This window comes from Rattus rattus, chromosome X (assembly GCF_011064425.1).
Source record: "Rattus rattus isolate New Zealand chromosome X, Rrattus_CSIRO_v1, whole genome shotgun sequence".
Classification (NCBI taxonomy): Eukaryota; Metazoa; Chordata; class Mammalia; order Rodentia; family Muridae; genus Rattus; species Rattus rattus.
Window position 1 is genome coordinate 60,016,791 of NC_046172.1, and position 22,356 is coordinate 60,039,146.

At 46.8% G+C, this 22,356-nt stretch overlaps 1 protein-coding gene across 1 annotated transcript; it reads right to left on the reverse strand.

The window, feature by feature from the left end:
- Window positions 1-18,194: 18,194 nt before the first annotated feature.
- Window positions 18,195-21,416, reverse strand: Cited1 (Cbp/p300 interacting transactivator with Glu/Asp rich carboxy-terminal domain 1). The gene is given in 4 exon segments (XM_032889800.1): window positions 18,195-18,651; window positions 18,654-18,819; window positions 19,343-19,467; window positions 21,236-21,416. Coding segments are annotated over 4 exon segments (723 nt in total). The 5' UTR covers window positions 21,285-21,416; the 3' UTR covers window positions 18,195-18,268.
- Between the last annotated feature and the right edge of the window lie 940 nt (window positions 21,417-22,356).

A 22,356-nucleotide genomic window follows, 5' to 3' on the forward strand; every position in this document is an offset into this window, starting at 1 on the left:
CTCCAGAGAGTGGAATGTGGTGGTTTGAATAAGAATGTCCCTCATAGGCTCATATATTTGAATGCTTGGTCACCAGGGAGTGGCACTATTTGAAAATATTAGAAAGATTAAAAGGTTTGGCCTTGTTGGAAGAAGTATATCACTGGGGGTAGGCTTTGAGGTTTCAAAAGTCCATGTCAAGTCCAGCGTCTGTCTGTCTGTCTGTCTGTCTCTGCCTACAGATCAGGATGTAGCTCTCAGCTACTGCTCCAGCACCTGCTTGTAGCCACAATGCTTCCTGCCATGATAATACTGTAAGCAAGACTCCAATTAAATGTTTCCTTTTGTAAGGGTTGCTTGGTTGTGATGTCTCTTCACATTAATAGAACAGTGACTATGATAATAGCCAAGGATGACCTCGAACTCATGATCCTGTTGCTTTCATCTCCCAAGTACTGGAACTGCAGGCATAACTATTCTTGCCTCTATGTTTTTTTCAGGATTAGCCATTTAAGAGGGTAATTCAGTTCCTCTGCTTCCTTGTTAGCATCTGATATTCTCATTATTTTAGTTTGTTTACTTCAGACAGTTTCTTACTATGTAGACTAGGCTGGCCGTGTACTTGCTGTAATCCTTTGCCTCACCTCTTTCATGTTTTTGCTGCTGTTGTTGCTGGTGATGGTGGTGGTGGTGGTGGTGGTGGTGGTGGTGTGTGTGTATGTATGTTTCTGATATGTGTATTGCAAATTGTAGTTTTGGTGGCATTTCCCTGACGGCTACTGGCATTAATGATCTTCTCGTGTACTGACCTGTCATCTATATATCCTCTTGAGTGATACGTCTATGTGTGTCTTTTGTCCATTTTCTAATTAGATGGTTTGGTTTTCATTAAGTTTGAGAGTTCATTACACGTACTAGGACTCCAGTCCACTGTCAAATAGGTGGTTTGTAAATTCTTTCTCAATGGGAAATTTTAACAGTTAAGTATGTGGAAAGAGGGCAAATGGGCTGGAGTATAGGGCTGGACTGAAGGGGTGGGCTGTAGTAGCGCATGCAGATTAAGTCCATGAGCCACATGGGGGAAGGGGATGAGGTGTCTTTCCAGGTTTGGATGATGGGTGATAACTTTCTTTTTGTGGAGCTCCTGTGTACAGTTCTTGCCATAGGAAGGAGGGCAGCCTAATTCAGCTAGTGTACAATCCCACCATCAATATAATGTCTAGTACTGACCCAGGGTTAGGGGCATGGCTTCTGGGTTGTCTGAAGTGATGTTGTGCCATTCCAGTCTGGTGTGGCCTTGCTGGCCTGACTTGACCCTCATAGTGATTTCCAGGGCAGTCCAAGGGTTTGAAGGGAGACAGATTGACTCACAATTCATGCCAGTAGGTCTTTGAGATGGTGGGTTAAGGCAGTTTTCACCAGGCCTCCGAGCCTGAGTTTGAGCCTTGGGATACACATAGTGGATGAGAGCAAGAAAGGCTGCAGACTCCTTGTACGTCATCTCCTGACTGTCATGGGAGCACCACGTCATAGCACTGGGGCTGGATATGTACAGACACCTAAGTCAAGGCAGAAGGAGAAAGTGTGGGGGGGCAGGAGAAAAGGGGGAGACAGGAAGGAAAGAGGGGAGGGAGAACAGAGAGAGAAGAGAAGAGTATAAGATATATCTATCATTGTCTATCTATCTATCTATCTATCTATTTATTGGGGGGAGGGAAATACAGTTTTTTTTCTAGTCTAATTTTTCTTATTCTCTTCACATGGACTTTCATAGAGCAAAATGTTTTAATATTGGCAAGATCTTTTATTAGTTTTTCTTTTATGAATTATATTTTTGGTATAAGGCTAAGAATTCTTCATCTAGCCTTAGAATTTTTTCTTTTCTCTCCCCATCCCCCCCTCTTTTCCTCTGCTCTGCTCTGCTCTGCTCTGCTCTGCTCTCCTCTCCTCCTCCTCTCCTCTCTCTCCTCCCCTCCCTCCCCTCCCTCCCTCCCCTCTCCTCTCCTCCCCTCCCCTCCCTCCCCTCCTCTCCTCTCTCCTGTCCTCTCCTCTCCCTCTCTCCTCCTCTCCTCTCCTCCCTCTCTCTCTCTCTCTCTCTCTCTCTCTCTCTTTCTCTCCTTTCCCCTTTTCCTCCTTCCTCCCCCCCCCTCCCTCCTCTCCTCTCCTCCCTCCCCTCTCCTCTCCTCTCCCCTCTCCCTCCTCTCCTCTCCTCTTTCTCCTCTCCTCTCCTCCCTCCTCTCTCCTCTCCCCTCTCCTCGCCCTCTCCTCTCCCCTCCTCTCCACCCTCACCTCTCCCACCCTCTCCCTCTCCTCTCCTCTCCTCTCCTCCCCTCCCCTCCTCCTCTCCTCTCCTCCCCTCCCCTCCCCTCCCCTCCCCTCCCCCTCCCCTCCCCTCCCCTCCTCTCCCTCCCCTCCCCTCCCCTCCCCTCCCCTCCCCTCCCCTCTCTCTCCCTCCTCCCTGTCCTGCCCCTGTCCTGTCCCTGTCCTGTCCTGTCCTGTCCTCCCCCTCTCCTCTCCTCCCTCCCCTCCCCTCCCCCTCCCTCCCCTCTCTCTCTCCCTCCCCTCCCCTCCCTCCCCTCCCCCCTCCCCTCCCCTCCCCCTCCCCCCCTCCCCTCTCCCCCTCCCTCTCCTCTCTTCTCATCCCCCCCCCCCTCCTCTTCTCTTCTCCCCTCCTCTCCCCTCCTCTCCTCTCCTCTCCCTCTCTCCTCTCCTCTCCTCTCCTCTCCCCTCCTCTCCTCTCCTCTCCTCCCCTCTCCTCCCCTCCCCCTCCCCTCCCTCTCCCTCTCTCTCCTCTCCTCTCTCTATTCCCTCTCTTCTCCCTCTCTTCTCCTCTCCCCTCCCTCTTCCCCCTCCTCTCCTGCCCCTATCTCCTCTCCCCTCCTCTCCTCTCCTCTCCTCCCCTCTCCCCTCCCCTCCCTCCCTTCCCCTCCCCTCCCGTCCCCTCTCCTCTCCTCCCCCTCCCCTATCTCCTTCTCCTCTCCTCTCCCTCCCCTCCCCTCTCCTCTCCTCCCTCTCCTCTCTCTCTCCTCTCCTTCTCCTCTCCTGCTTATCTCCCCTCCCCTCCCCTCTTCCTCTTCTCTCCTCCCCTCCCCTCCCCTCCCCTCCCCTCTCCTCTCCTCTCCTCCCCTCCCCTCTCCTCTCCTCTCCTCTCCTCTCCCTCTCCGTGATGATGTGGTGTGGTGTGGTGTGGTGTGTGTGTGTGTGTGTGTGTGTGTGTGTGTGTGTGTGTGTGTGTGTGTGTGTGTAGGGAGGGAGGGAGGGAGGGAGGGAAGGAGGGAGAGAGAGAGAGAGAAACACACACAACACACACACTCAGGCTAGCTAGCGTCAACCTAGAGATCCTCCTGCCTCACACTCCTGAGATCTGGGGACTGCATCACCATGCCCAGCTCCTTTGTTCTTCAGTCTTATGGTTTTGCTCTCTTACCATTCTTGAAAAGGCTATCTTTCATCCTTTAAGTCACCTTTGCACCTTTGTCAAGATCATTTGGCTGCACCATATGAGTCTACTTCTGGTCTCTTCGTTCTGTCTATTGATTCCTGTGTCTCTTCCCTCCAGTATCTCTGGAGGGAAACCTTACTGTCCATCATAGCAGTTCATCCATTTCATTCTTTAAGGAAATTATTTTAGCCACTGTGGTTCTTTTATCTGTCCCTGTAACTTTTATTTTTATTGTTTCTTCTTCCATGTAAACCTTTTTTAAAGATAAGGGTCTTACTATGTAGCCCTTGTTGGCCTAGAAGTTATTATATAGAACAGTATGGCTTGGGGACTCACAGAGATCACTGCCTCTGTGTCCTGAGTGCAGGTATTAAAGGCATGTGCCACTACACCTGGCCACTTCTGTGGAAATTTGGGGGTGCAGGTTTAAGACCAGGTCCCTTTCTCTATTCCCTGGCTGTCATGGAGCATATATCTATGAAGATATCATTATAGAAATGTCATTAAATTTATAGATTCTTTTTTCCTTTTGATCTTCCATCAACGTTTTCTAATTTTTAGCACTTAGATCCTGACGATATTTAATTTAACTCATTATTTTTTTGTTTAAAATATTTATTTTAATTGTTTTTTTCCATCTTTATTAACTTGGGTATTTCTTATTTACATTTTGATTGTTATTTCCCTTCCCGGTTTCCAGGCCAACATCCTCCTAACCCTGCTCTCCCCTTCTATATGGGTGTTCCCCTCCCCATCCCCCCCCCCTTACCACCCCCCCCCAACAATCCCGTTCACTGGGGGTTCAGTCTTTGCAGGACCAAGGGCTTCCCCTTCCACCGGTGCTCTTACTAGGATATTCATTGCTACCTATGAGGTCAGAGTCCAGGGTCAGTCCATGTATAGTCTTTAGGTAGTGGCTTAGTCCCTGGAAGCTCTGGTTGCTTGGCATTGTTGTACATATGGGGTCTCGAGCCCCTTCAAGCTCTTCCAGTTCTTTCTCTGATTCCTTCAACGGGGGTCCTATTCTCAGTTCAGTGGTTTGCTGCTGACATTCGCCTATGTATTTGCTGTATTCTGGCTGTGTCTCTCAGGAGAGATCTACATCCGGTTCCTGTCGGCCTGCACTTCTTTGCTTCATCCATCTTATCTAGTTTGGTGGCTGTATATGTATGGGCCATATGTGGGGCAGGCTCTGAATGGGTGTTCCCATGCCTCTATTCTAAACTTTGCCTCCCTATTCCCTCCCAAGGATATTGTTGTTCCCCTTTTAAAGAAGGAGTGAAGCATTCGCATTTTGGTCATCCCTCTTGAGTTTCATGTGTTCTGTGCATCTAGGGTAATTTGAGCATTTGGGCTAATATCCACTTATCAATGAGTGCATACCATGTGTGTTTTTCTGTGATTGGGTTACCTCTCTTAGGATGATATTTTCCAGTTCCATCCATTTGCCTATGAATTTCATAAAGTCATTTTTTTGATAGCGGAGTAGTATTTTGAGATAGGCTTTCACATACCCTAAGCTGGCCTCTAACTCCTTACGTAGATGGTGGTCTTGAACTCCTGATTCTCATTCTCCACCTTCCAAGTGCTGGGGTTATGGGTATGTGTCACCACCCTCAGTCTGTATGGTACTGGAACCTAGGGCTTCATACATGCTACATGATAACTCTACCAACTGAGGTATACCACCATGTGCCTCTGATTTGATAGATAAATAATTTTTATAATAAATAAATAATAGATGTCATCATGATGAATGGTGTGATGTTTTAAATTTTGGTGTCTATGTGTTCCTTGATAGTATATGGAAATATGACTGCTTTGGGATGTTGGTTTTGTGAATATGTTATAGATTCCTTGGGATTTTCTACATAGACCATCACATTCAGAACTTTTAGAGATCATTCTCTTTCTGACTGGCTTGCCTTTTCTTGCGTTACTACAGGGGCTGTGACTTATAGTGCTCCCTTGTATAAGAATGGTGAGTGATGGACAGTTGGCTGCACTGTTGAGAAAATTGGAGTCTGGTTCTCACCACCCGAGTCAGATGGCTCACATCCACCTGTAATTCCAGCTCCAGGGGACCATAGGCCTTCTTGTAGCCTGTGCAAGTGACTATACACATGTGAACACATAGAAATAAATAATAAGTTAAAAGCAAAGAATGCTGAGTGATTCATTTCTAAAGGATAGCCTGAGCTACATACAGCATCCTGTCTCAAGCAAACACAAACAAACAATGAAACGCTGAATGTGTTGGTGTACACCTAAAATCCCAGCACTTGGGGAGCTGAGGCAGGATAGCTGTAAGCAGGACACCAGGGAGTTTACACAGGGAGTTCTGGGCCAGGCACAAAGCAAAACTGCCTCAAACAGACAGACAAATCATAGCCTTGAGGGAAGGCATTTAATTGGTCTCCATTAAGGAGGATGCTGTTAGGGTTTGTTTGTATGTCTGACATGATAGGGTTGTTACCCAGGGCTATGCCAATGCTAGACAAGTGCTCTACCACCGAGGTCACATACCCAGCTCTACCATTTTCCCTCCTGACTTCCCTCCTTCCTATGTTTTTTCCCTCTTCTTTCTTCTTTTCTTTAAAATTTTTTCACTTACTTGTTATTTTATGCCTGCCTGCCCATATGTATGCACCATGTATGTGCCTGGTACCCTCAGAGGCCAGAAGAAGGTGTTAGATCCCCTGAAACTGAAGTTACAAATGGTTATGAGTCAATATGTGGGTGCTGGGAACCAAACTTGAATTGTCTGCAAGAGCATCAAGTGCTTTTAACCACTTAGCCATCTCTCCAGCTCCTTTCTTTCATTTTTTTTGAGACATGGCTGCCATGGAACTTTCTATGTAGATCAGGCTGGCCTCAAATTCCCAGAGCTCTACTGGCCTCTGCTTCCCTAGTGCTGGGATCAAAGGCATGTGTCACCAATCCTAGCATATCTTGGGTTTTTAAAATGTTACTTTTATTTGATATTTAATTCTTCTGCCTCCCATGTGTCTGGGCTAATCTGCATGTGTAGATCTGAGTGAGATTTTTGTTGTTGTTGTTGTTTTGTTTTAGAAAATAGTTGCTGCTATATAGCCCAGGCTGGCTTAGAATTTCAGATGCCTCCATCTCCCTACTGCTGGATTGCAGAGTGTACCAGCACTCACATCACTTGATTAGACTTTGAACGTTAAATCAGCTTCACACTCCAAAATAAACTCCACTTGGTAGTACTGTAGGTTTCTTTTTCTGTGTTGTTGGATTGCTCTTCATGATTTTTTGATTAGAATGTTTCATTTAAATTCAAGAAATATTCCCGAGACGAGGTCCCACAGTGTAGATCTGGCTGTCCCAGAACTCAATACTTAGATCAGCTGGCTTCAAACTCACCAAGATCTGCTTGCCTCTGCCTCTCAAGTGCTTGAATGGAGGTTGTGTGCCAGCACGCCTGGCTCAGGAAAGATTTTCATCATCTGTTTTCTTGTTCTGTATGTTGGAACCAGATATCAGGCTCAGGGTAATACTTGGGAAGTGACTTTATCACCACATCTTTTACAAAAAAGGGAGAGAGAGAGAGAGAGAGAGAGAGAGAGAGAGAGAGAGAGAGAGAGAGAGAGAGAGAGAGAGATCAGTAATCTAAATATCTACCTCAAAAATCAAGTAAAGGAATATTAAAGAGATGGGTCAGAGGTTAAGAGCACCGGCTCTTCTTCCAGAGGACCCTGATTCATTTCCTAGTACCTACATGGTAACTCAAAATCATCTAATTCTAGTCCCAGAGGATCTGATACTCTCTCAGGATTCTGTGGGCATCAGAATGAGACATGCAAGTGATACACAAACATACATACAGGCATATACATAAAATAATAATTGAAAAATTAAAAAGACCTAAAAAAGGAAGTGAAACACACACACACAGATACACACACACACACACACACACACACACACTCACATACTCACACACAGATACACATGTAGTAAAAACCCTAGGCATGGTGGCCCATGCCTGTAATCCCAGCTCTTGGAGTAAAGCTAGTGGCAATGCCGTTAATCCTTCTTCGAATACTTAATAAACTTTTCTAGAATTCTATGGAGAAGAATTTTTTCCAGAAGTTCTTTAATCCTGTTTCTCAAATGGTCACGGGAATACTCTGATTTTTCTATTCATCTCGGCAGAGTTTCAGTGGCTTGTGAGTTCTGAGGCATTGCCGCATTTCTTTTAAGTGGTGGCACATGCCCACCATGTCATGCCATTTTCTCGTGCTTCTGTTAATGGCTGTAGGATCGGTAGTGATACCCTTGTTCATTTCTGATACTGCTAATTATGTTGTCTCTCTTCATCTCTATCAGTCTTGCTAGAGTTTAGTCAATTTTATTGATTCTTTTTTTTTTCAGAAGCAACTTTGGTTTCATTGATTTTTTCCTTATTGTTTTCTTGCTTTTCAATTTTATTGATTTCAGCTCCTATCACTAGTATTTCCTTCTTTTTGCCTGGTGTATGTGTGTGTGTGTGTGTGTGTGCGTGTGTGTGTGTCTGGTTGTTGTTGTTGTTGTTGTTGTTGTGGCTTCATTCCCCTACCTTATGCATGCTAAGCAAGCAATCTACTGCTAATGTACATTCCCAGGTCTTTTTCTGGTTTCTTTTGTCTGTTTCTTTTGAGGAAGAGTTTCTCACAGCTCAGATTGGCCTTGAAGTTGAGGTATAGGCAAGGATGATCTGAACCCTTAAAATCTGCCTGTCTCGAAATACTGAGCCTCGTTTTCTGCAGCAGTGGAGACTGAACCCAGTGTCTCAGGGATGCTAGGCAATCACGCTACCAACTAAGCTGCACTCCCAGCCGTGGTTTTGGTTTTTCTTTAAAGAATTCCAATGTTGAGTTCTATAGTGGCTGCACTAACTTACATTTGCCAACATTTGTTGCTCTATGTGTTTTAAAAATTTGTTTTTACTTATTTATGTATTTTTATTTTATGTGTTTTTAAATGTATTTTAAAATTTTATATGTATGGGTGTTTTAGCTACATGTATGTCTGTGTGTGTGTCATGTGTGTGCCTTGTGTAGAAGGAGCTCAGAGGAAGGTAATCAGGTCCACTGGAGTTACATGGTTATCAGCTGTCATGTGGGTTGTCCGAAAGGCCAGCCAGAGCCACTGAGCCATCTCTGCACCTGAACCATCTCTGTAGCTGCATTCCTTGCTCTGTATTCTTTGTTTCTAGTCTCTTTTTTTCTTCTTCCTTGTTTGAGCTACTCTGGAGCTCAAGCTGACCTACAACTAATTCACTAAGTCTTTAACTCCTCTGATCCTACTGCCTATGCCTCCCAGGTGCTGGGATCACCACATTCAACCGGGTGTTTAATTTTTAAAAAAAAAGATTTATTTATTTATTATGTATATGGCATTCGGCCTGCATGTGTGTCTGCAGGCCAGAAGGGGGCATCAGATCTCATTACAGATGATTGTGAGCCACCATGTGGTTGCTGGGGATTAAACTCAGGTCCTCTGGAAGAGCAGCCTGTGCTCTTCATCACTGAGCCATCTCTCCAGCCCCTGGTGTTTACTTTTTAAAACTATTTTTGCATTCTGAATGTTAATCACATTGGATAAGGTTGTGGCAATGATTTTGTCCCTTTCTGTAGTCTGTCACTTCATTCTGTTGACTCCCCCCTTTCCTGTGCTGCGGCTTTTTAATACCCACGTGTATGTTTTTATGTGTAGCGTTTTTAGTGGTTGGCATAAGTATTATCATATATCGTGCCTACATAATTTCTCATATCCTAACTGCTTTCAAGTGAGTTCACATTGGATAAATTTTATTTGTGTGTATCCAAGTTTACTCATTGTATTATCCGTCACTTCTAATTTATCTTATTTTATGTTTGAGACAGAGTTTTACTGTGTAGCTCTAGGTGGCCTGGAACTCACTATGTAGCTCTAACTGCCCTTGAACTTGCAGAGATCTACGATGTCTGCCCACTGCGTGCTTAGACTAAAGAGGAATGGCCCTCACACCCAGGCCTGGCCCGTCTTGAATCTACTTTTGAGTCTTCCAATGATCTTTGAAAGTTTAGCTTTAAAAGATCTCTCTCTCTCTCTCTCTCTCTCTCTCTCTCTCTCTCTCTCTCTCTCTCTCTCTCTCTGTGTACATGCATGTGCATGCATGCCTATGTGGTGTATATGTGGGTACTTCAGAGGCCAGAAGATGGTGTCAGATTCCCTGGAGCTGCATATCTAAGGCAGTTGTGAGCTGGAATTGAACTCAGGTTCTCTAGAAGATCAGGATGTGTTCTTAGCTGCTAAACCATCTCTCATATTTCTTTGCTGAGATTTTTTTTTGTCATTTAAAAATAGTTTTTTAAAGTTCAAGGCTCCAGCTTGGTGGTAAAGCACTTGCCTCAAATTCCCAATAGTGCGAAAATGACATCTTAGTGAATTATCCATGCTTGAAGTCACTCTATGGCCAGGCAGGCCTTCATTTTCAATCTTCTGAAAATCTGTCTGACCTCCACCCCTCTCAGGAGCTGGGATTACAGGTTTGTACATGTATTGACTTTTAAAATGTCAGGATTAGGGATTGAACCCAGGGCCTCATCAGGCAAGGCAAGCTCTGTGCTGCTGTGCAACTCTCCAGGCACATTTATTATTATTATTTTTTACTGATTTTTGTAAAGGTTTTGTCAAATCGTTCCACTCATCTTCAGGTAGGTGGTGGTTCACTGGTTTGTCGCATGCCAGTTGTGGCTTGCCAGGCTCCTTAAGATGAGTTATTTTCAATGAGCATCCTGGACATTTCAGTTATGTTAGGTAGCTCTTTTGTAAACTTAAAAAAATGTTGTGGGGTTGGAGATTTGGCTCAGTGGTAGAGTGCTCTTACAGCAAGCATAAAGGCCCTGGGTTTGGTTAACTCAAAAAAAAAAAAAAAAAAAATGTTGTTATCACCACCACCACCACCACCACCACCACCACCACCACCACCACCACCACCACCACCACCATCACCACCACCACCACCACCACCACTATCACCACCACCACCATCATCGTTTTGTTTTTGTGAGATGGGGTTTCTCTCGTAACAGTTCTTGACTGTCCCTGAACTGGCTCTGTAGACCAGGCTGGCCTCAAACTCACAGAGATCCATTTGTTTCTGCCTACCAACTGCTGGATTAAAGGAATATGTCACCCATGCCTCGCCAAGAAATATTTTTAAGTGTGTGTGTGTGTGTGTGTGTGTGTGTGTGTGTGTGTGTGCGTGTGTGTGTGCGCGCGCGCACGAGTTTTGCTCATTTTGCAAGTGAAGGTGTTCTCAGAGGCCAGAGGTGTCAGATCTCTCTGGAGCTAGAGTCATAGATGCTTGTAAGCTGTATTATGTGGGTGGGGGTATTGACCTCTGGGCTCCAGAAGAGTAGTAAGCACTTGCAACTACTGAGCCGTCTCTCCATCCATGTTTGCTATATCTTGACCTTGGTTCGGGAGTTTGTAGCACTTACTGCTCTTGCAGAAGATCTGGGTCAATTCCCAGCATTCATATGGTTATCTACAGCTATCCTAACTTCCGTTCTAGGGGACCCATTGCCCTCTCCTGACATCTACTAGCACCAGGCATGCCTATGGTGTACACGTAGGCAAAACAGCCATACAAGTAACATAACATATATTTTGAAAGTAAATCTTTTATTTCAATATGCAGTCAGCATGTTTATTTAGGATCAGCATGTAGGTTCTGGTCTGCTTTTGTGGGCTGTGGTCCCTACAACAGTTTCATTTTCTGAGTCTTGCAATGTTATTTTACTGTGCTTCATTCTTCTGCTTTTCCTGGGACTCCTGTTCTAGACTGGTGGCCCTATTTACAGAAACAGAAGCTCTTTCAAGCTCTGAGCTGCCTGATTTTGCTGGGTGACATTCTGGGGTGAGCAGCTAGCTGCAGTAAGATCTCCTTATGCTGCTGAGGACAAGGCTGGGAAACACAAGGTTTTGCTGTTACTGCTGTAGAAAAATGTGGCTCCCTGACAGAGGCTCTGCTCTAGACAGAAATGGAAACAGCTCCGAACTTTGGTGCTGCAAAGCCCACGACCAACCTCTTGGGCTTACACAGTGGAGCAAGGCTTAGGTCTTCCTGCTAGACACCTGTTGGGCTGCTCTTTTCCCAGTCTCTTGCTTATAGAAAACATACCCTTACTCCCAGTATGCCTGCTTTTCTGTTCTTGTCACTCAGTCTAGGGGACATAAACATTGTTGCTCCTCAAATCTTGAAGTCCTTATCCAGTCTATTTTATTTTCTTATTTTCTGTCTAGGGCATATAACTGAACTTCATAGAGAGAAACAGGGGAAAGTAAGTCTATATCGTCTTATTCTAGAGCCAGAAGTTCTGATGTAGTTTAAATGTGCATTTAACTCAAGTGAGGAACTCTTGCTGAGTATTAAAACTTTTAGAGGACTGGAGATATGTCTAAAAGTGCTGGCTGCTCTTGCGGAAGACTTGAGTTTAGATCTCAAGACCAACTCCAGTTCAAAGGGATTTGATACCCTTTTCTGGTCCCTGGGAGTACCAGGTAAGCACATGGTACACACAGAGATGTACAAGCAGAACACCTATATTTATATATAATAAAATCAAAATCCTGAAAATACAAAGCAAAACAAAAGTGTTTTAGTCACTTGTGGTGATACATACCTTTAATCTTAGCACTTAGGAGGCAGATTCAGGAGGAACATTGAGTTCAAGGCTTACATTGTGAGTTCCAGGCCAGCTAGCGCTACGTAGTAAGACCTTGTCTCAGCCAATCAGGCAAACAGAAAGTATTTTAGAGCTAGGTGTGATGGCGCATGCTTTTTAATTCCAACACTTGGGATGCAGAGACAGGTGGATCTGCCTACTGTACACAAGTCCCAGGACAGCCAGGGCTACATAGTGACACAAATAGATTCCTTTGTGACTTCCTACCAACTCAGACCTATTCCCTTCCAGGGACCCCACAACCACCACATTTCCTGGGAACCCACTCTAGTGCATTGCTCAGCCCCCATCAAAGAAACTTCTTGTAGTAGACGGACATGACCTCAGATCCACAACTGGACAGAGTATAGAGTTAGACTCTTGGAGTACTCAGTACTAAATGGGATGTCTTTATCAAATCCTTCCTCTCAAGGCTCAGGGATCCATATGGAAGAGGAGGCAGAAAGATTTTAAGCTCATGAGGTGGTGGATGACTCCAAAGACACAGCCTTTTTCAGACACAACAGGCACACATGAACTCACAGAGACTGTGGCAGCATGCGTAAGACCTGCTCAGGTTCGAGCCAGATAAAATCCAAGCATGGATAATGAGAAGTGGGCCCAAAGTCCTATCCCTAACAATGAAACTATTTGCAATCAATCACTGTTAGAAAAGGGAAGATCAGTTTTATCTCCAAATTGGGGTGACACTGGATACATCAAATCATACACTAGGTTGCTTTATTATGTTCAGGAGTAGTTTGACAACACAAAATGGACTCCATAAGGCTTTGTGTGTGTGTGTGTGTGTGTGTGTGTGTGTGTGTTTTAAAGAAAGAGGAATAACATGAAGTCATGAAGTTGGATGGGGAATCTGGTACAGAGAAAATACAATAAAAATGTTTATGAAAAAATTTAAAAATTATTTATTAAGTATTTTAAGGGCTGGTGTATGGCTCAGAGGCATATATGGAACACATACATGTCCCAGGTATGAGGGCCTAGGGTTGATTCTTAGCACTAAAAATAATGCATCTATCTCCCCTTCCCCCCAAACAAAACCCCAAATCTTTTTTCTAAGTTTTATTGTGGGTGGACTGTCTGTTGATATTACTTACCCGTTTTTATGTTGGGCTAGTGGCCTAGTGATCTATACTTCCTCACGCCTAGGCATTGCATTCAGAGTTTCTATAAGTTGTAGATACTTTCTAGTATATTGGCTATCTTTTAAAATGTTTATGATTTGTATTTATGTGTATGTGTGTGTGTGCCTGCATGAGTTTATATGCACCACATATGTGTAGGTATCTTTGAAAGCCAGAGGGTGTTTGAACCCCTAAAACTGAAATTTCAGTGGTTGTGAGCTGCCTGATGAGGGTGCTGGGAATCAAATCCTGGTCTTCAAAGAACAGTGAGTGCTTTTAACCATCAAACCATTTCTCCAGCCCCATATAAGTTACCTTTTGGCCTTGGCTTTGTTTATGATGAGTATCTTTTTGATACCAGGTCTCAATGTGAAACCCTGGCTGGCCTAGAACTTGCTGTGTACACCAGACTGGCCTGTAGACAGCAGAGATCTGACTAAATCTATCTCCCAAGTGCTGGCATGGTTCCACCATAACTGGATGATATTACTTTTTATTTTTGTTGGTTTTTAGACAGGGGCCTACTGTTTATCTCTGGCAGGCTTGAACTTACTATGTAGACCAGGTTGGCCTTGAAATCACAGAGATCTGCCTACCTCTGCCTCCAGAGTACTGAAATTTTAAGATGTGTACTACTATGTCTGACTTTCATGGTGTGTGTGTGTGTGTGTGTGTGTGTGTGTGTGTGTGTGTGTGTGTGTGTGTGTGTGTGTGTGTGTGTGTGTTTTACTATCAAGATTTTGTCTTTTTATGTAGCTCAGGCTGGACTTGAACTTGTGATCCTCCTGTTTCTGGCTCCGCAGTGCTGCAGTTTTTTTTTTTTGTTTTGTTTTTGTTTTGTTTTGTTTTGTTTTTCGGAGCTGGGGACCGAACCCAGGGCCTTGCGCTTCCTAAGCAAGCACTCTACCACTGAGCTATATCCCCAACCCCAGTGCTGCAGTTTTAAAAATGCAGTTAAATATTGAGGTGGTGGTACGTGCCTGTAATTCTAATACTTGAGAGGGTGAGGCAGGAGGTTTACCATGAATCCAAGGCCAGCTTGGACTGAATAGTGAGTTCAAGGTCAGGTGAAGCTAGAGAGTGAGACCCTGCCTCAGAAAACCAAAACCAACCCCCCAAAGTGCAACTAAACAGTGTAGTTAAAATATATCAATGTTTTCCCTTAGCTTCTGGGCTTTGTGTCCTTGAAAGCCTTCTCTTTTCAAGATTGTTTTTTGCGGGTGTTTTGTTCTGGTTTCCAGTAGGCCCTGTTCTATCTTCTTGGTAATGTTCCACTTGTCCCTGTGATTGGAGGCTGTGCCCCCACCTCTCCCAGTTTTGCTGCCATGTGCAAGTTCAATTCATCCTCCAAGGCCATGACTGCCTCGGTACTGTGAGTTCCTTTTAAGCGGTCACAGGGTCTCTCTAGTTTATCCCTAGGTAACAGGATAGCCACCAGGCTCTTAGAGACATTGCTACCTGTCCTCATCTGTTCTGGGCTGAGGGGTCCTTGTCAGTAGGCAGTGTTCCTTACCCGTGTGCAGCACAGTCTAAGCTAGGAGAGCCTGGCTGGCATTTGCCTTTCTGGAACTTTATGGTAACCTAATAAATAAAGGTATTCAGCTGCGAAGAGGGCTGATGAGGAAAGGGTGGGCAGTATGGAGATTTGCACAGCTGTCCTCCACTGTGCCCTTTCCTGTCCATGCTGTCACTGTCACTATCCTCCCCAGTAGACCTGGCTCTCAGAAAGCCTGCTCAGGTGACCACACTTCCTGGCTGCTGACACCAGGAGGCAGGGTTGCTCTCTTCCTCACAGAAGTACCTTCTCTAGGTGTGATGGTAACTTCAGTGGAGCTAGGGATGGATACCCAGAAAGCTAGTAAAATTTTATTTCTGGATGTGGCTATGAGAGACTGGCATTTAAATAATCAGTAGATTGATTAGTGAATGTATGACTTGGCATCATCTCATCTATTGAGGGCTTGAATAGAACAACTAGGAAGAAGAAAGGTAAATTCTCTGTCTCTGTCTCTTTCTCTCTCTCTCTCTGTCTGTCTGTTTGTGTGTAAGCATATGTGTATGTGTGTTTGAAACAAGGTTTCTTTCCTCCTCCTCCTCTTCCTCCTCTTCCTCCTCTTCCTCCCTCTCCTCCTCTTCCTCTTCCTTCTCCTCCTCTTCCTTCTCCTCCTTCTTTTTTGAGACAGGGTTTTTTTTGTGTAGCTCCTGCTGTCCTGGAACTCACTATGTAGACCAGACTGGCCTCGAACCTGGAGACTCAACTGCCTTTTCCTCCTGAGTGCTGGGATTAAAGGCATACACTACCACCTGGCTGAATTTGCTTCTTTTTGAGCTGAGACAGTCATCTTCTGCCCTTAGACTTCATTCAAGACTCCTGAAACTTCGTTCTTCAGCTGGAGACTCACTTGGTGCTATGACTGCTCTCTGACCTTCTTAGGCCTTCAGATTCAGACTGAGTGGCACCACTGACTTTCCTATGTCTCTGGCTTGCAGATAGCAGCAGATTGAGGGACTTCTTGGTCTCTAAAATCTCTTATTTGTGTGTACTACATTATATATATTATATATACTAGGAATATATAGTATATATAATTTATCATATATATGAAACAATGATGGAAGCTCTCAACCAATTGTAACATACATACATACATACATACATATCTTACTGGTTTTCTTTCTTTGGATAACCTTAATTTACTAGTGATACCCAGGCCGTTCTCTGCTGTCAGCTACCTCCCAGTGGCATTGTTATCATCCCCACAATTTTTAGATTTTCAAGTACTGAACCCATACTCAGATCTCTCTTCAGTAGAAAGGGACCCAGGGACCCTCCAGGTTTTAGGTTTCTGTCTGGTATATCTAATCACTGCAGCAGACCCTGCCCTGTACCTACGTGCTGCTCCTGTGCCATTAGTAGCTTATTTTAAAATCAATTTATTTTATGAGGATGGGTGTTTCTGCTTGCCTGCATGCCTGCTGCCCAAGGAAGCCAGAAGAGGGGCTTGGATCAGGGGACTGGAATTACAATTGGTTGTGAGCTGCTACATGAATGCTAGGAATCAAAACTGGGTCTCTCAAGAGCTCTTAACCACTGAGCTTCCCTCCAGACCCTGCTAAGTTGAATTCAAACAGTTATTTCTAGAGATAAATACATCTCCGTAATAAAGGACAAAAAAAGTTGGCAAGGATGAACCAGGAACAGATAATTATTTCTGTGGATGATCAGAGGCAGGCAGGATTAAGATAGAGTTGGACAAAGGGTTCTTTAACTGTATCTGGAATTTTCTTTCTTTCTCTCTCTCTCTTCTTTCTTTCGAGATAGGCACTCACTGTGTAGCCCTGGGTAGCTTGTAACTTGCTGTGTAGACCAGGCTGGCCTCCAACTTACAGAGATCCACCTGCCTCTGCCCAACCCAAATTTCTACTTCTTAACTGGTGGTTTGATTTTCGCACCATTCCATGTTGGGACTGGAATGCAAGAATTCATGCAGGCTAGGCAAGTGCTCTACCCTAAGCCACATCCCCTAACCCCTCTCCTTTTTTTCTACAAGATCATATTGTATATTTATTACGTGTGATATGTGAAAACAAATAAAGGGATCAATACTAGAATACCTTACCCAAGCATCCAGGCAGATAGAGCTATTCCTTTTTCATGGATCAGATAACACTGTTCCCCATGTTGTGGAAAATACTGGTTTATTGCAATGTTGTGCCCTTCCTTCTGAGATAGGAAACACACTCAAAGGCACAAACCTTTTCTAATTCATGTTCCCAGTGTCTAGCAAAATGCTTGACCTTGAGCAGGTACTCAGGGAGGGTTGAATTCAATGAGTGCCTTTATTAGTAAGCTTCTTGAATGTGCTCACTATGGGACAAGCCTCCAGTTGCTCCTTAGAGGATAATACTTTTCAGTGTTCAAGGAAGAAGAATATCTTAAGGAGTTTGGAATGTGGGCAGCAGTTTCTAGCCCATACATGATGCTATGGCTGCATTATGACCCAGGATCTGACGTTGTGCTAATATCTTGTCATTTGATATGCTTTTGAAGTCACTACCTCAAGAGATCTCTGATCAGTGAAATTGTCAAGGCTGGGCCTCATTTGTATTTTTTAAGTTGGAGAGACCAGCCCCAACAGGATGTCCTCATATAGACTAGGCCAAGGAGGTAGGAATTAGGGACATACAGGCCAGCTTGGAGTCTTCTGGGCTTGGAGAGGAGGAAGGAGGTGTCTGAGGGGTTTGAAGGCACCTGGAATCTTGCTTCAATGACAATATCTAAATGCAGGGTCATAGAATGTTTGACACTGTCTGCTGTATAAAGACAAAAGGGTAAAGGAATAGCCCTAAATGGATCAGTTGAATTGGTGACTTTAAAAGAAAAGATTTATGGGTATGAGTTTTGCCTGTATATATGTGTACCACATGCATCTCTAATGCCGGAAGTCAGAAGAGGGTATCAGATCCCCTGGAACTGGAAACACGGATGGTTGTCAGCAGCCACATGGATGCTTTAGTAACTGAACCCCAGTCCTCCACAAAAGCAGTAAGTGCTTTTAACTATTGACCCATTGATGTAACCCTGGATTGCTGGCTTTTAGAGTTGGGAGCATATGCCACGTGGCTAATGATGTGCGATGGCAAGAAGCTGCAAATTTGAAGCAGCATGTCTTCCTAAAATACCTTGGCCACCACATGCTCCTGTGCCCAACCTTCAATAGGACAGTGTTTGTGGAATCTTAGAAAATTAAAGCTGAGTACCAGAACTCTTGAGGAGATAAGGGCAGTGGTGGTAGCAGCAGTTCAGAGGCCACCTGGGCCAGCCCTTTCTACACCCCTCAGGCTCTTGCAACCCCAGAATTGCAACCCCCAACTTTAGACCCCTATGAAGAACACACCAGTCAGTTCTCTCTTTGCAAGTTAACTTTTATTTACAACAGAACTGGTGGCTTTTTTCCTCATTTTTTTAGGGGCACTTGGCATCAGCAGCCGGAGGGAAAATCTGCAGTGAAATCAAACTCATTCTGCCCTAGCCACAGCTCGGGAAGCTCATTGGCTCGGTCTAGCCCCAATTCCACCACCAGAGACATCAGCACCTCCTCATCCACTGGGTCAGAATCAATGATAGCAGGGCTCTGGGCACCAGCAGGGGAGACTGATCCGGGTGATCCCCCTGCTCCTGCCTGGATTGCAGTGCCCCAGTTTAGCAGGGGCTCATCCTCTCCTGGTTGGATTGGTACAGCCAGGGCAGCAGCAGCAGTCGCTGCAGCTCCTTGGTACTGGCTATTAAGCTTCTGAAGCTGCATACTGGCCAGCAGGTGAGGGGTGGGGTGCAGGTTGAAGGATGGGGGTTTGGTAGAAGGGTGGCAGTAGGAGAGCCGGTTGGAGTTGATGATCCAGAGGGGCTAGTGGGCACTCCATTGGCTTTGGCTCCATTTGCGGTGACCCCGGGGTAGTGCAGGACGGTCACTGCCTTGCGATCTTTCACCCCGAGGTTAGAGTAGGCCAGAGAGTTCATCTCCTGGTTGGCATCCTGGAAAACAGAAAGGCACACCATAGTAGCCATCCTCCTGGTTTTCCCTTTGGTGTTCATGGGATCTAGAATGCTTCCGAATGATCTATATTTGGAGTTAGTGGGTAGGTGGTAGGAAGAGCCCTGGACAGTTAGGTTTCTTTTGCTACTGTGGTTCTGATTCCTAAGTTTAGACCCTAGCTGTTGAACTGGAGAATACATTACTGGAAGTGGGCCTCCATCCCCTGCTACTCTGGCTCCCCTGTCTAAAAGGGCACCTTGTCCTCTCCTTCTCAGCCTCACTATAATCTCTTTACCACAGTGGTCTTGTTCCAATTCTGCTTCTTTGACCCACTTCCTGCTGTCTCTTTCAATACCCCTAGTGAGCTTGAGTCAACCACCTTTGAACAAGTTATTCTGATTTCTCCCAGACAAAGCACACGGGCTATAGGCCACACCTAGGAAGGCCTGGTGTGTGACCTCCTTCCCTAACGTCCATCTTTCCATGCCTTAGTATCTCTATCTGTAAAATGTCAAAACTCACCTCCTTTCCAGAGGTGGTACCACCCTTGACATCCAGTGCAGGCCTCGACATAGTTGGCATTTCAGAGTCTAGGCAGAAGTCCGTTAAATCGGCGGGAATTGATGTCGCCAGCTGGGGCTGTTGGTCTGCAAGTAAAAGAGAAGAAATAATAAAGGTGAAGGAAGCACTAGAAAATTCGAAGTCAGAATCCTTTCAGCTACACAAGGATGCTGATAGGGTTAAACTCAAACCAGCACCTGGAGACAGAGCTGCAACTCTGCCCTGAGGCCATGCTCTCTTCAGCCAGTGACCCACAATGCCGAGAGGACGTGTGAACATTTACTCATACAGGTTATTTCAGAGTCCAGAGGTAAGGGTGGCACTGTTTTCTGGTTCTGAGAGCATGCATGTCCCCAAGAAAGCAGTACACCATGACAATAGACCACTAGCATCCAGGTCTTCAACGAAACAGGGAAACATGAGACTTCTGGAGAGGGAAGACTCCAAAGCCCTGTCTTAGGCCATGCCTACAAGAAGACAGCAGATCAGGGTGCTCTGGAGGCCCCATGGCAGCAGGAGCCACAGAAAAGCTGGGAATAGCTCAGTTCCTCATGTCTCAAGCTCCTACAATTCTCACATTGGGCTTTCCTAGGACAGGTGTCCCAGAGCCCTTAACCTGGGCCACACCCATGTGTGGCTGAGAGAAGGATTCTTCCTGGAGGGGAAATCCCATGGTTTTTTAACAGGGAAGCAACAGCAGCAGTTTGGAGAGCAGCATCAACAGTCCTATGCCACAGGCCTCTCCTGACTGTTGGCCAAATCTTCATACCTGAAATTGCTCAGATGGCTTCTAAAGAAACAATTCTCTGGCCCAAACGCCAAAAAGATAAGAGAATGAGGGGGGAAACAAGACAAAACAAAATCCATCTCAAACTCAGAAAACTAAAAATTCTTGTTTTCCCGAAAGTGTGTTTTTATAAGCCTCACATGTTCTAGCATTATCATCTTGAGCCATTTCTCAGAGGGGATAGAATTTGCTACGACTCTATCCTCCTTGTTACCCCCAGTGGTTATTAAGAGCGTGCTGGCTTCTAAAGTTACCATTATCCCCCTCTTTTTCCCCTTTCAACGTCAGCCTATTGGGGGAAAGGATAGAAGCAAAAGAGAAAACATGGGGGGGGCACTTGCTGGGTCCCGCACCACTGCTGACTGAAGAGGCAACCCTAGGATATTTCAGCTATCTATTTCAACACGCTACTGCGCGTGTCGTCGTCGTCGTCCTCCTCGTCAGGAGGGCCAGCACTGACACTATTTCAAGTTCCTCATCGCTTCACCTTCGTATCCATCTTCTTTCTCCCGTGCGCCACCCGTACCCCAATGTTCAAAAGAAAAATCCCAAGAGCAACAATAATGGGAGGGGGGCATATGAGGAAAGTGCGTGTGGTCTGGTGTCGGCTCCCCAGGCAGGCCCTTGTAACATTTCCCTCGAGCCTCCCCAGCCCGCGCCTCTCGAGGGAAAGCTCGGAGCCCGTCTAAGAGGCCATTGCATCCCCCCACCCCCACCCAACAACCTCAGTTTCTGCCTCCTACCCCACCCTTCCGTCCATTTGAGGGAGAAAACTTGGTTCATGGGTGTCTGGGTCTGCTCGGAGCCACGAAGTGACGGCCGCGAAGCAGCGGCGAGGCTCCGCGGAAAAAAGCCGCGCAACAAGTGCGGACTCCGCGGCTCGCGCCTCCTGCCTCCCGCCGCCTGGCCCCGCCTGGCCGCCCTCCGAGAAGGCCCTCGCCCAAGCTGATGGAGGGTGAGAAGAGGGGAGAGAGAGGGAGAGAGAGAGGGAGGGAGAGAGCGGCAGGTGTGGGGGGGGAGGAAATCTCGAACCTGTCTTGAGAGCAAAAGTTAAAAATGACACCAACCGGTATACTCCACCTCCATTGCTACTGGGAAATCTACATGTCCAAGCATTGCGGCTAGGCTTGTTCGCGCTCCAAGCAGCCCAGCCAGACTCGCCACCTGAAAACTAAAGGCCCGTTGTTTACGGACAGCTCGCCGGGCCTCCTGGACGCGCCCGGAAAGAGCCACGGGCGCGGGCTTGACCAGACGGAGCCCCGCACGCCAGACGCGAGCACCAGTGCCGGAGGGCTCTAAGCTTCTGTTACCTCAGGTGCTCAGAGGCAGACAGGCGACGAAGCACGGGGTCTCCGCGTCAGCGCGACTTTGGGGACCCGCAGCGTCTCCGCGCGCGGGGGCGCACTTTGGCGCCAGCGGCTCGCGCGCCTCACAGACACTTCCGAGCGCCCTCGGAGCGTCCGATGCTGCTGCTGCTCCCAGCTGGCTAGCGAAGATTCTAGGTGCTCACGGGGGGTGTGATAACTTGACCCAAGGTCACAACGCTAAAAGTGGCGTGGCCCTGACTAGCTGTCCCACCCCTGATCAGGCGCCCGGCGAGGCAGGGGCTGGGCGCCGCGCGGCTGCTTCCCCTCGAGAGGGGCGTGTGCACGGGGAGGGGGGGTCGTGCTGCGTAGGGAAAGCAAGTTGCCCGAATGTTCCAACTTCCACCTCGCAGCTCGGCTGAACTCAGCCAGAAGCCCTTCTCGCCTCCAGCCCCCAAAGAAACAAGAGCTTTGTGTGGCCCCCGAGCGGCCTGATGCAGTCCCGGCTATAGGCAAAGTCAGGGAAGCAGAGCTGGAGAAAGCGCGGGCGCGGGAGTGGGTCTGCTGCGGGTTTCTCGGGACAAGTGGGCTCCGCGTCCCGCCGGCCGGCCGGAGCTGCCGCCCCCTGCACCGCAGCTCCAACAGCAAACAAGTCCCCCGGCCCCTCGGCCGGCTTGGCCGCCGCCCGCGCCCTCGGCCCCTGCTGCCCAGCCCAGCGCCCTGCCGGGCGGCCCGGCTTACCTTCGCGAAGCTGCCTGCCCGGGAGAGGAAAGCTCACAGGGGCTGAGGCGCGGACGAAGCGACCTAGCCCCGAGCCCCTTGGCTCGCACGCTGCTGCCGCCGCCGCCGCCGCCACGAGCCGCTCTCTTCAGAGCCCCCAGCCG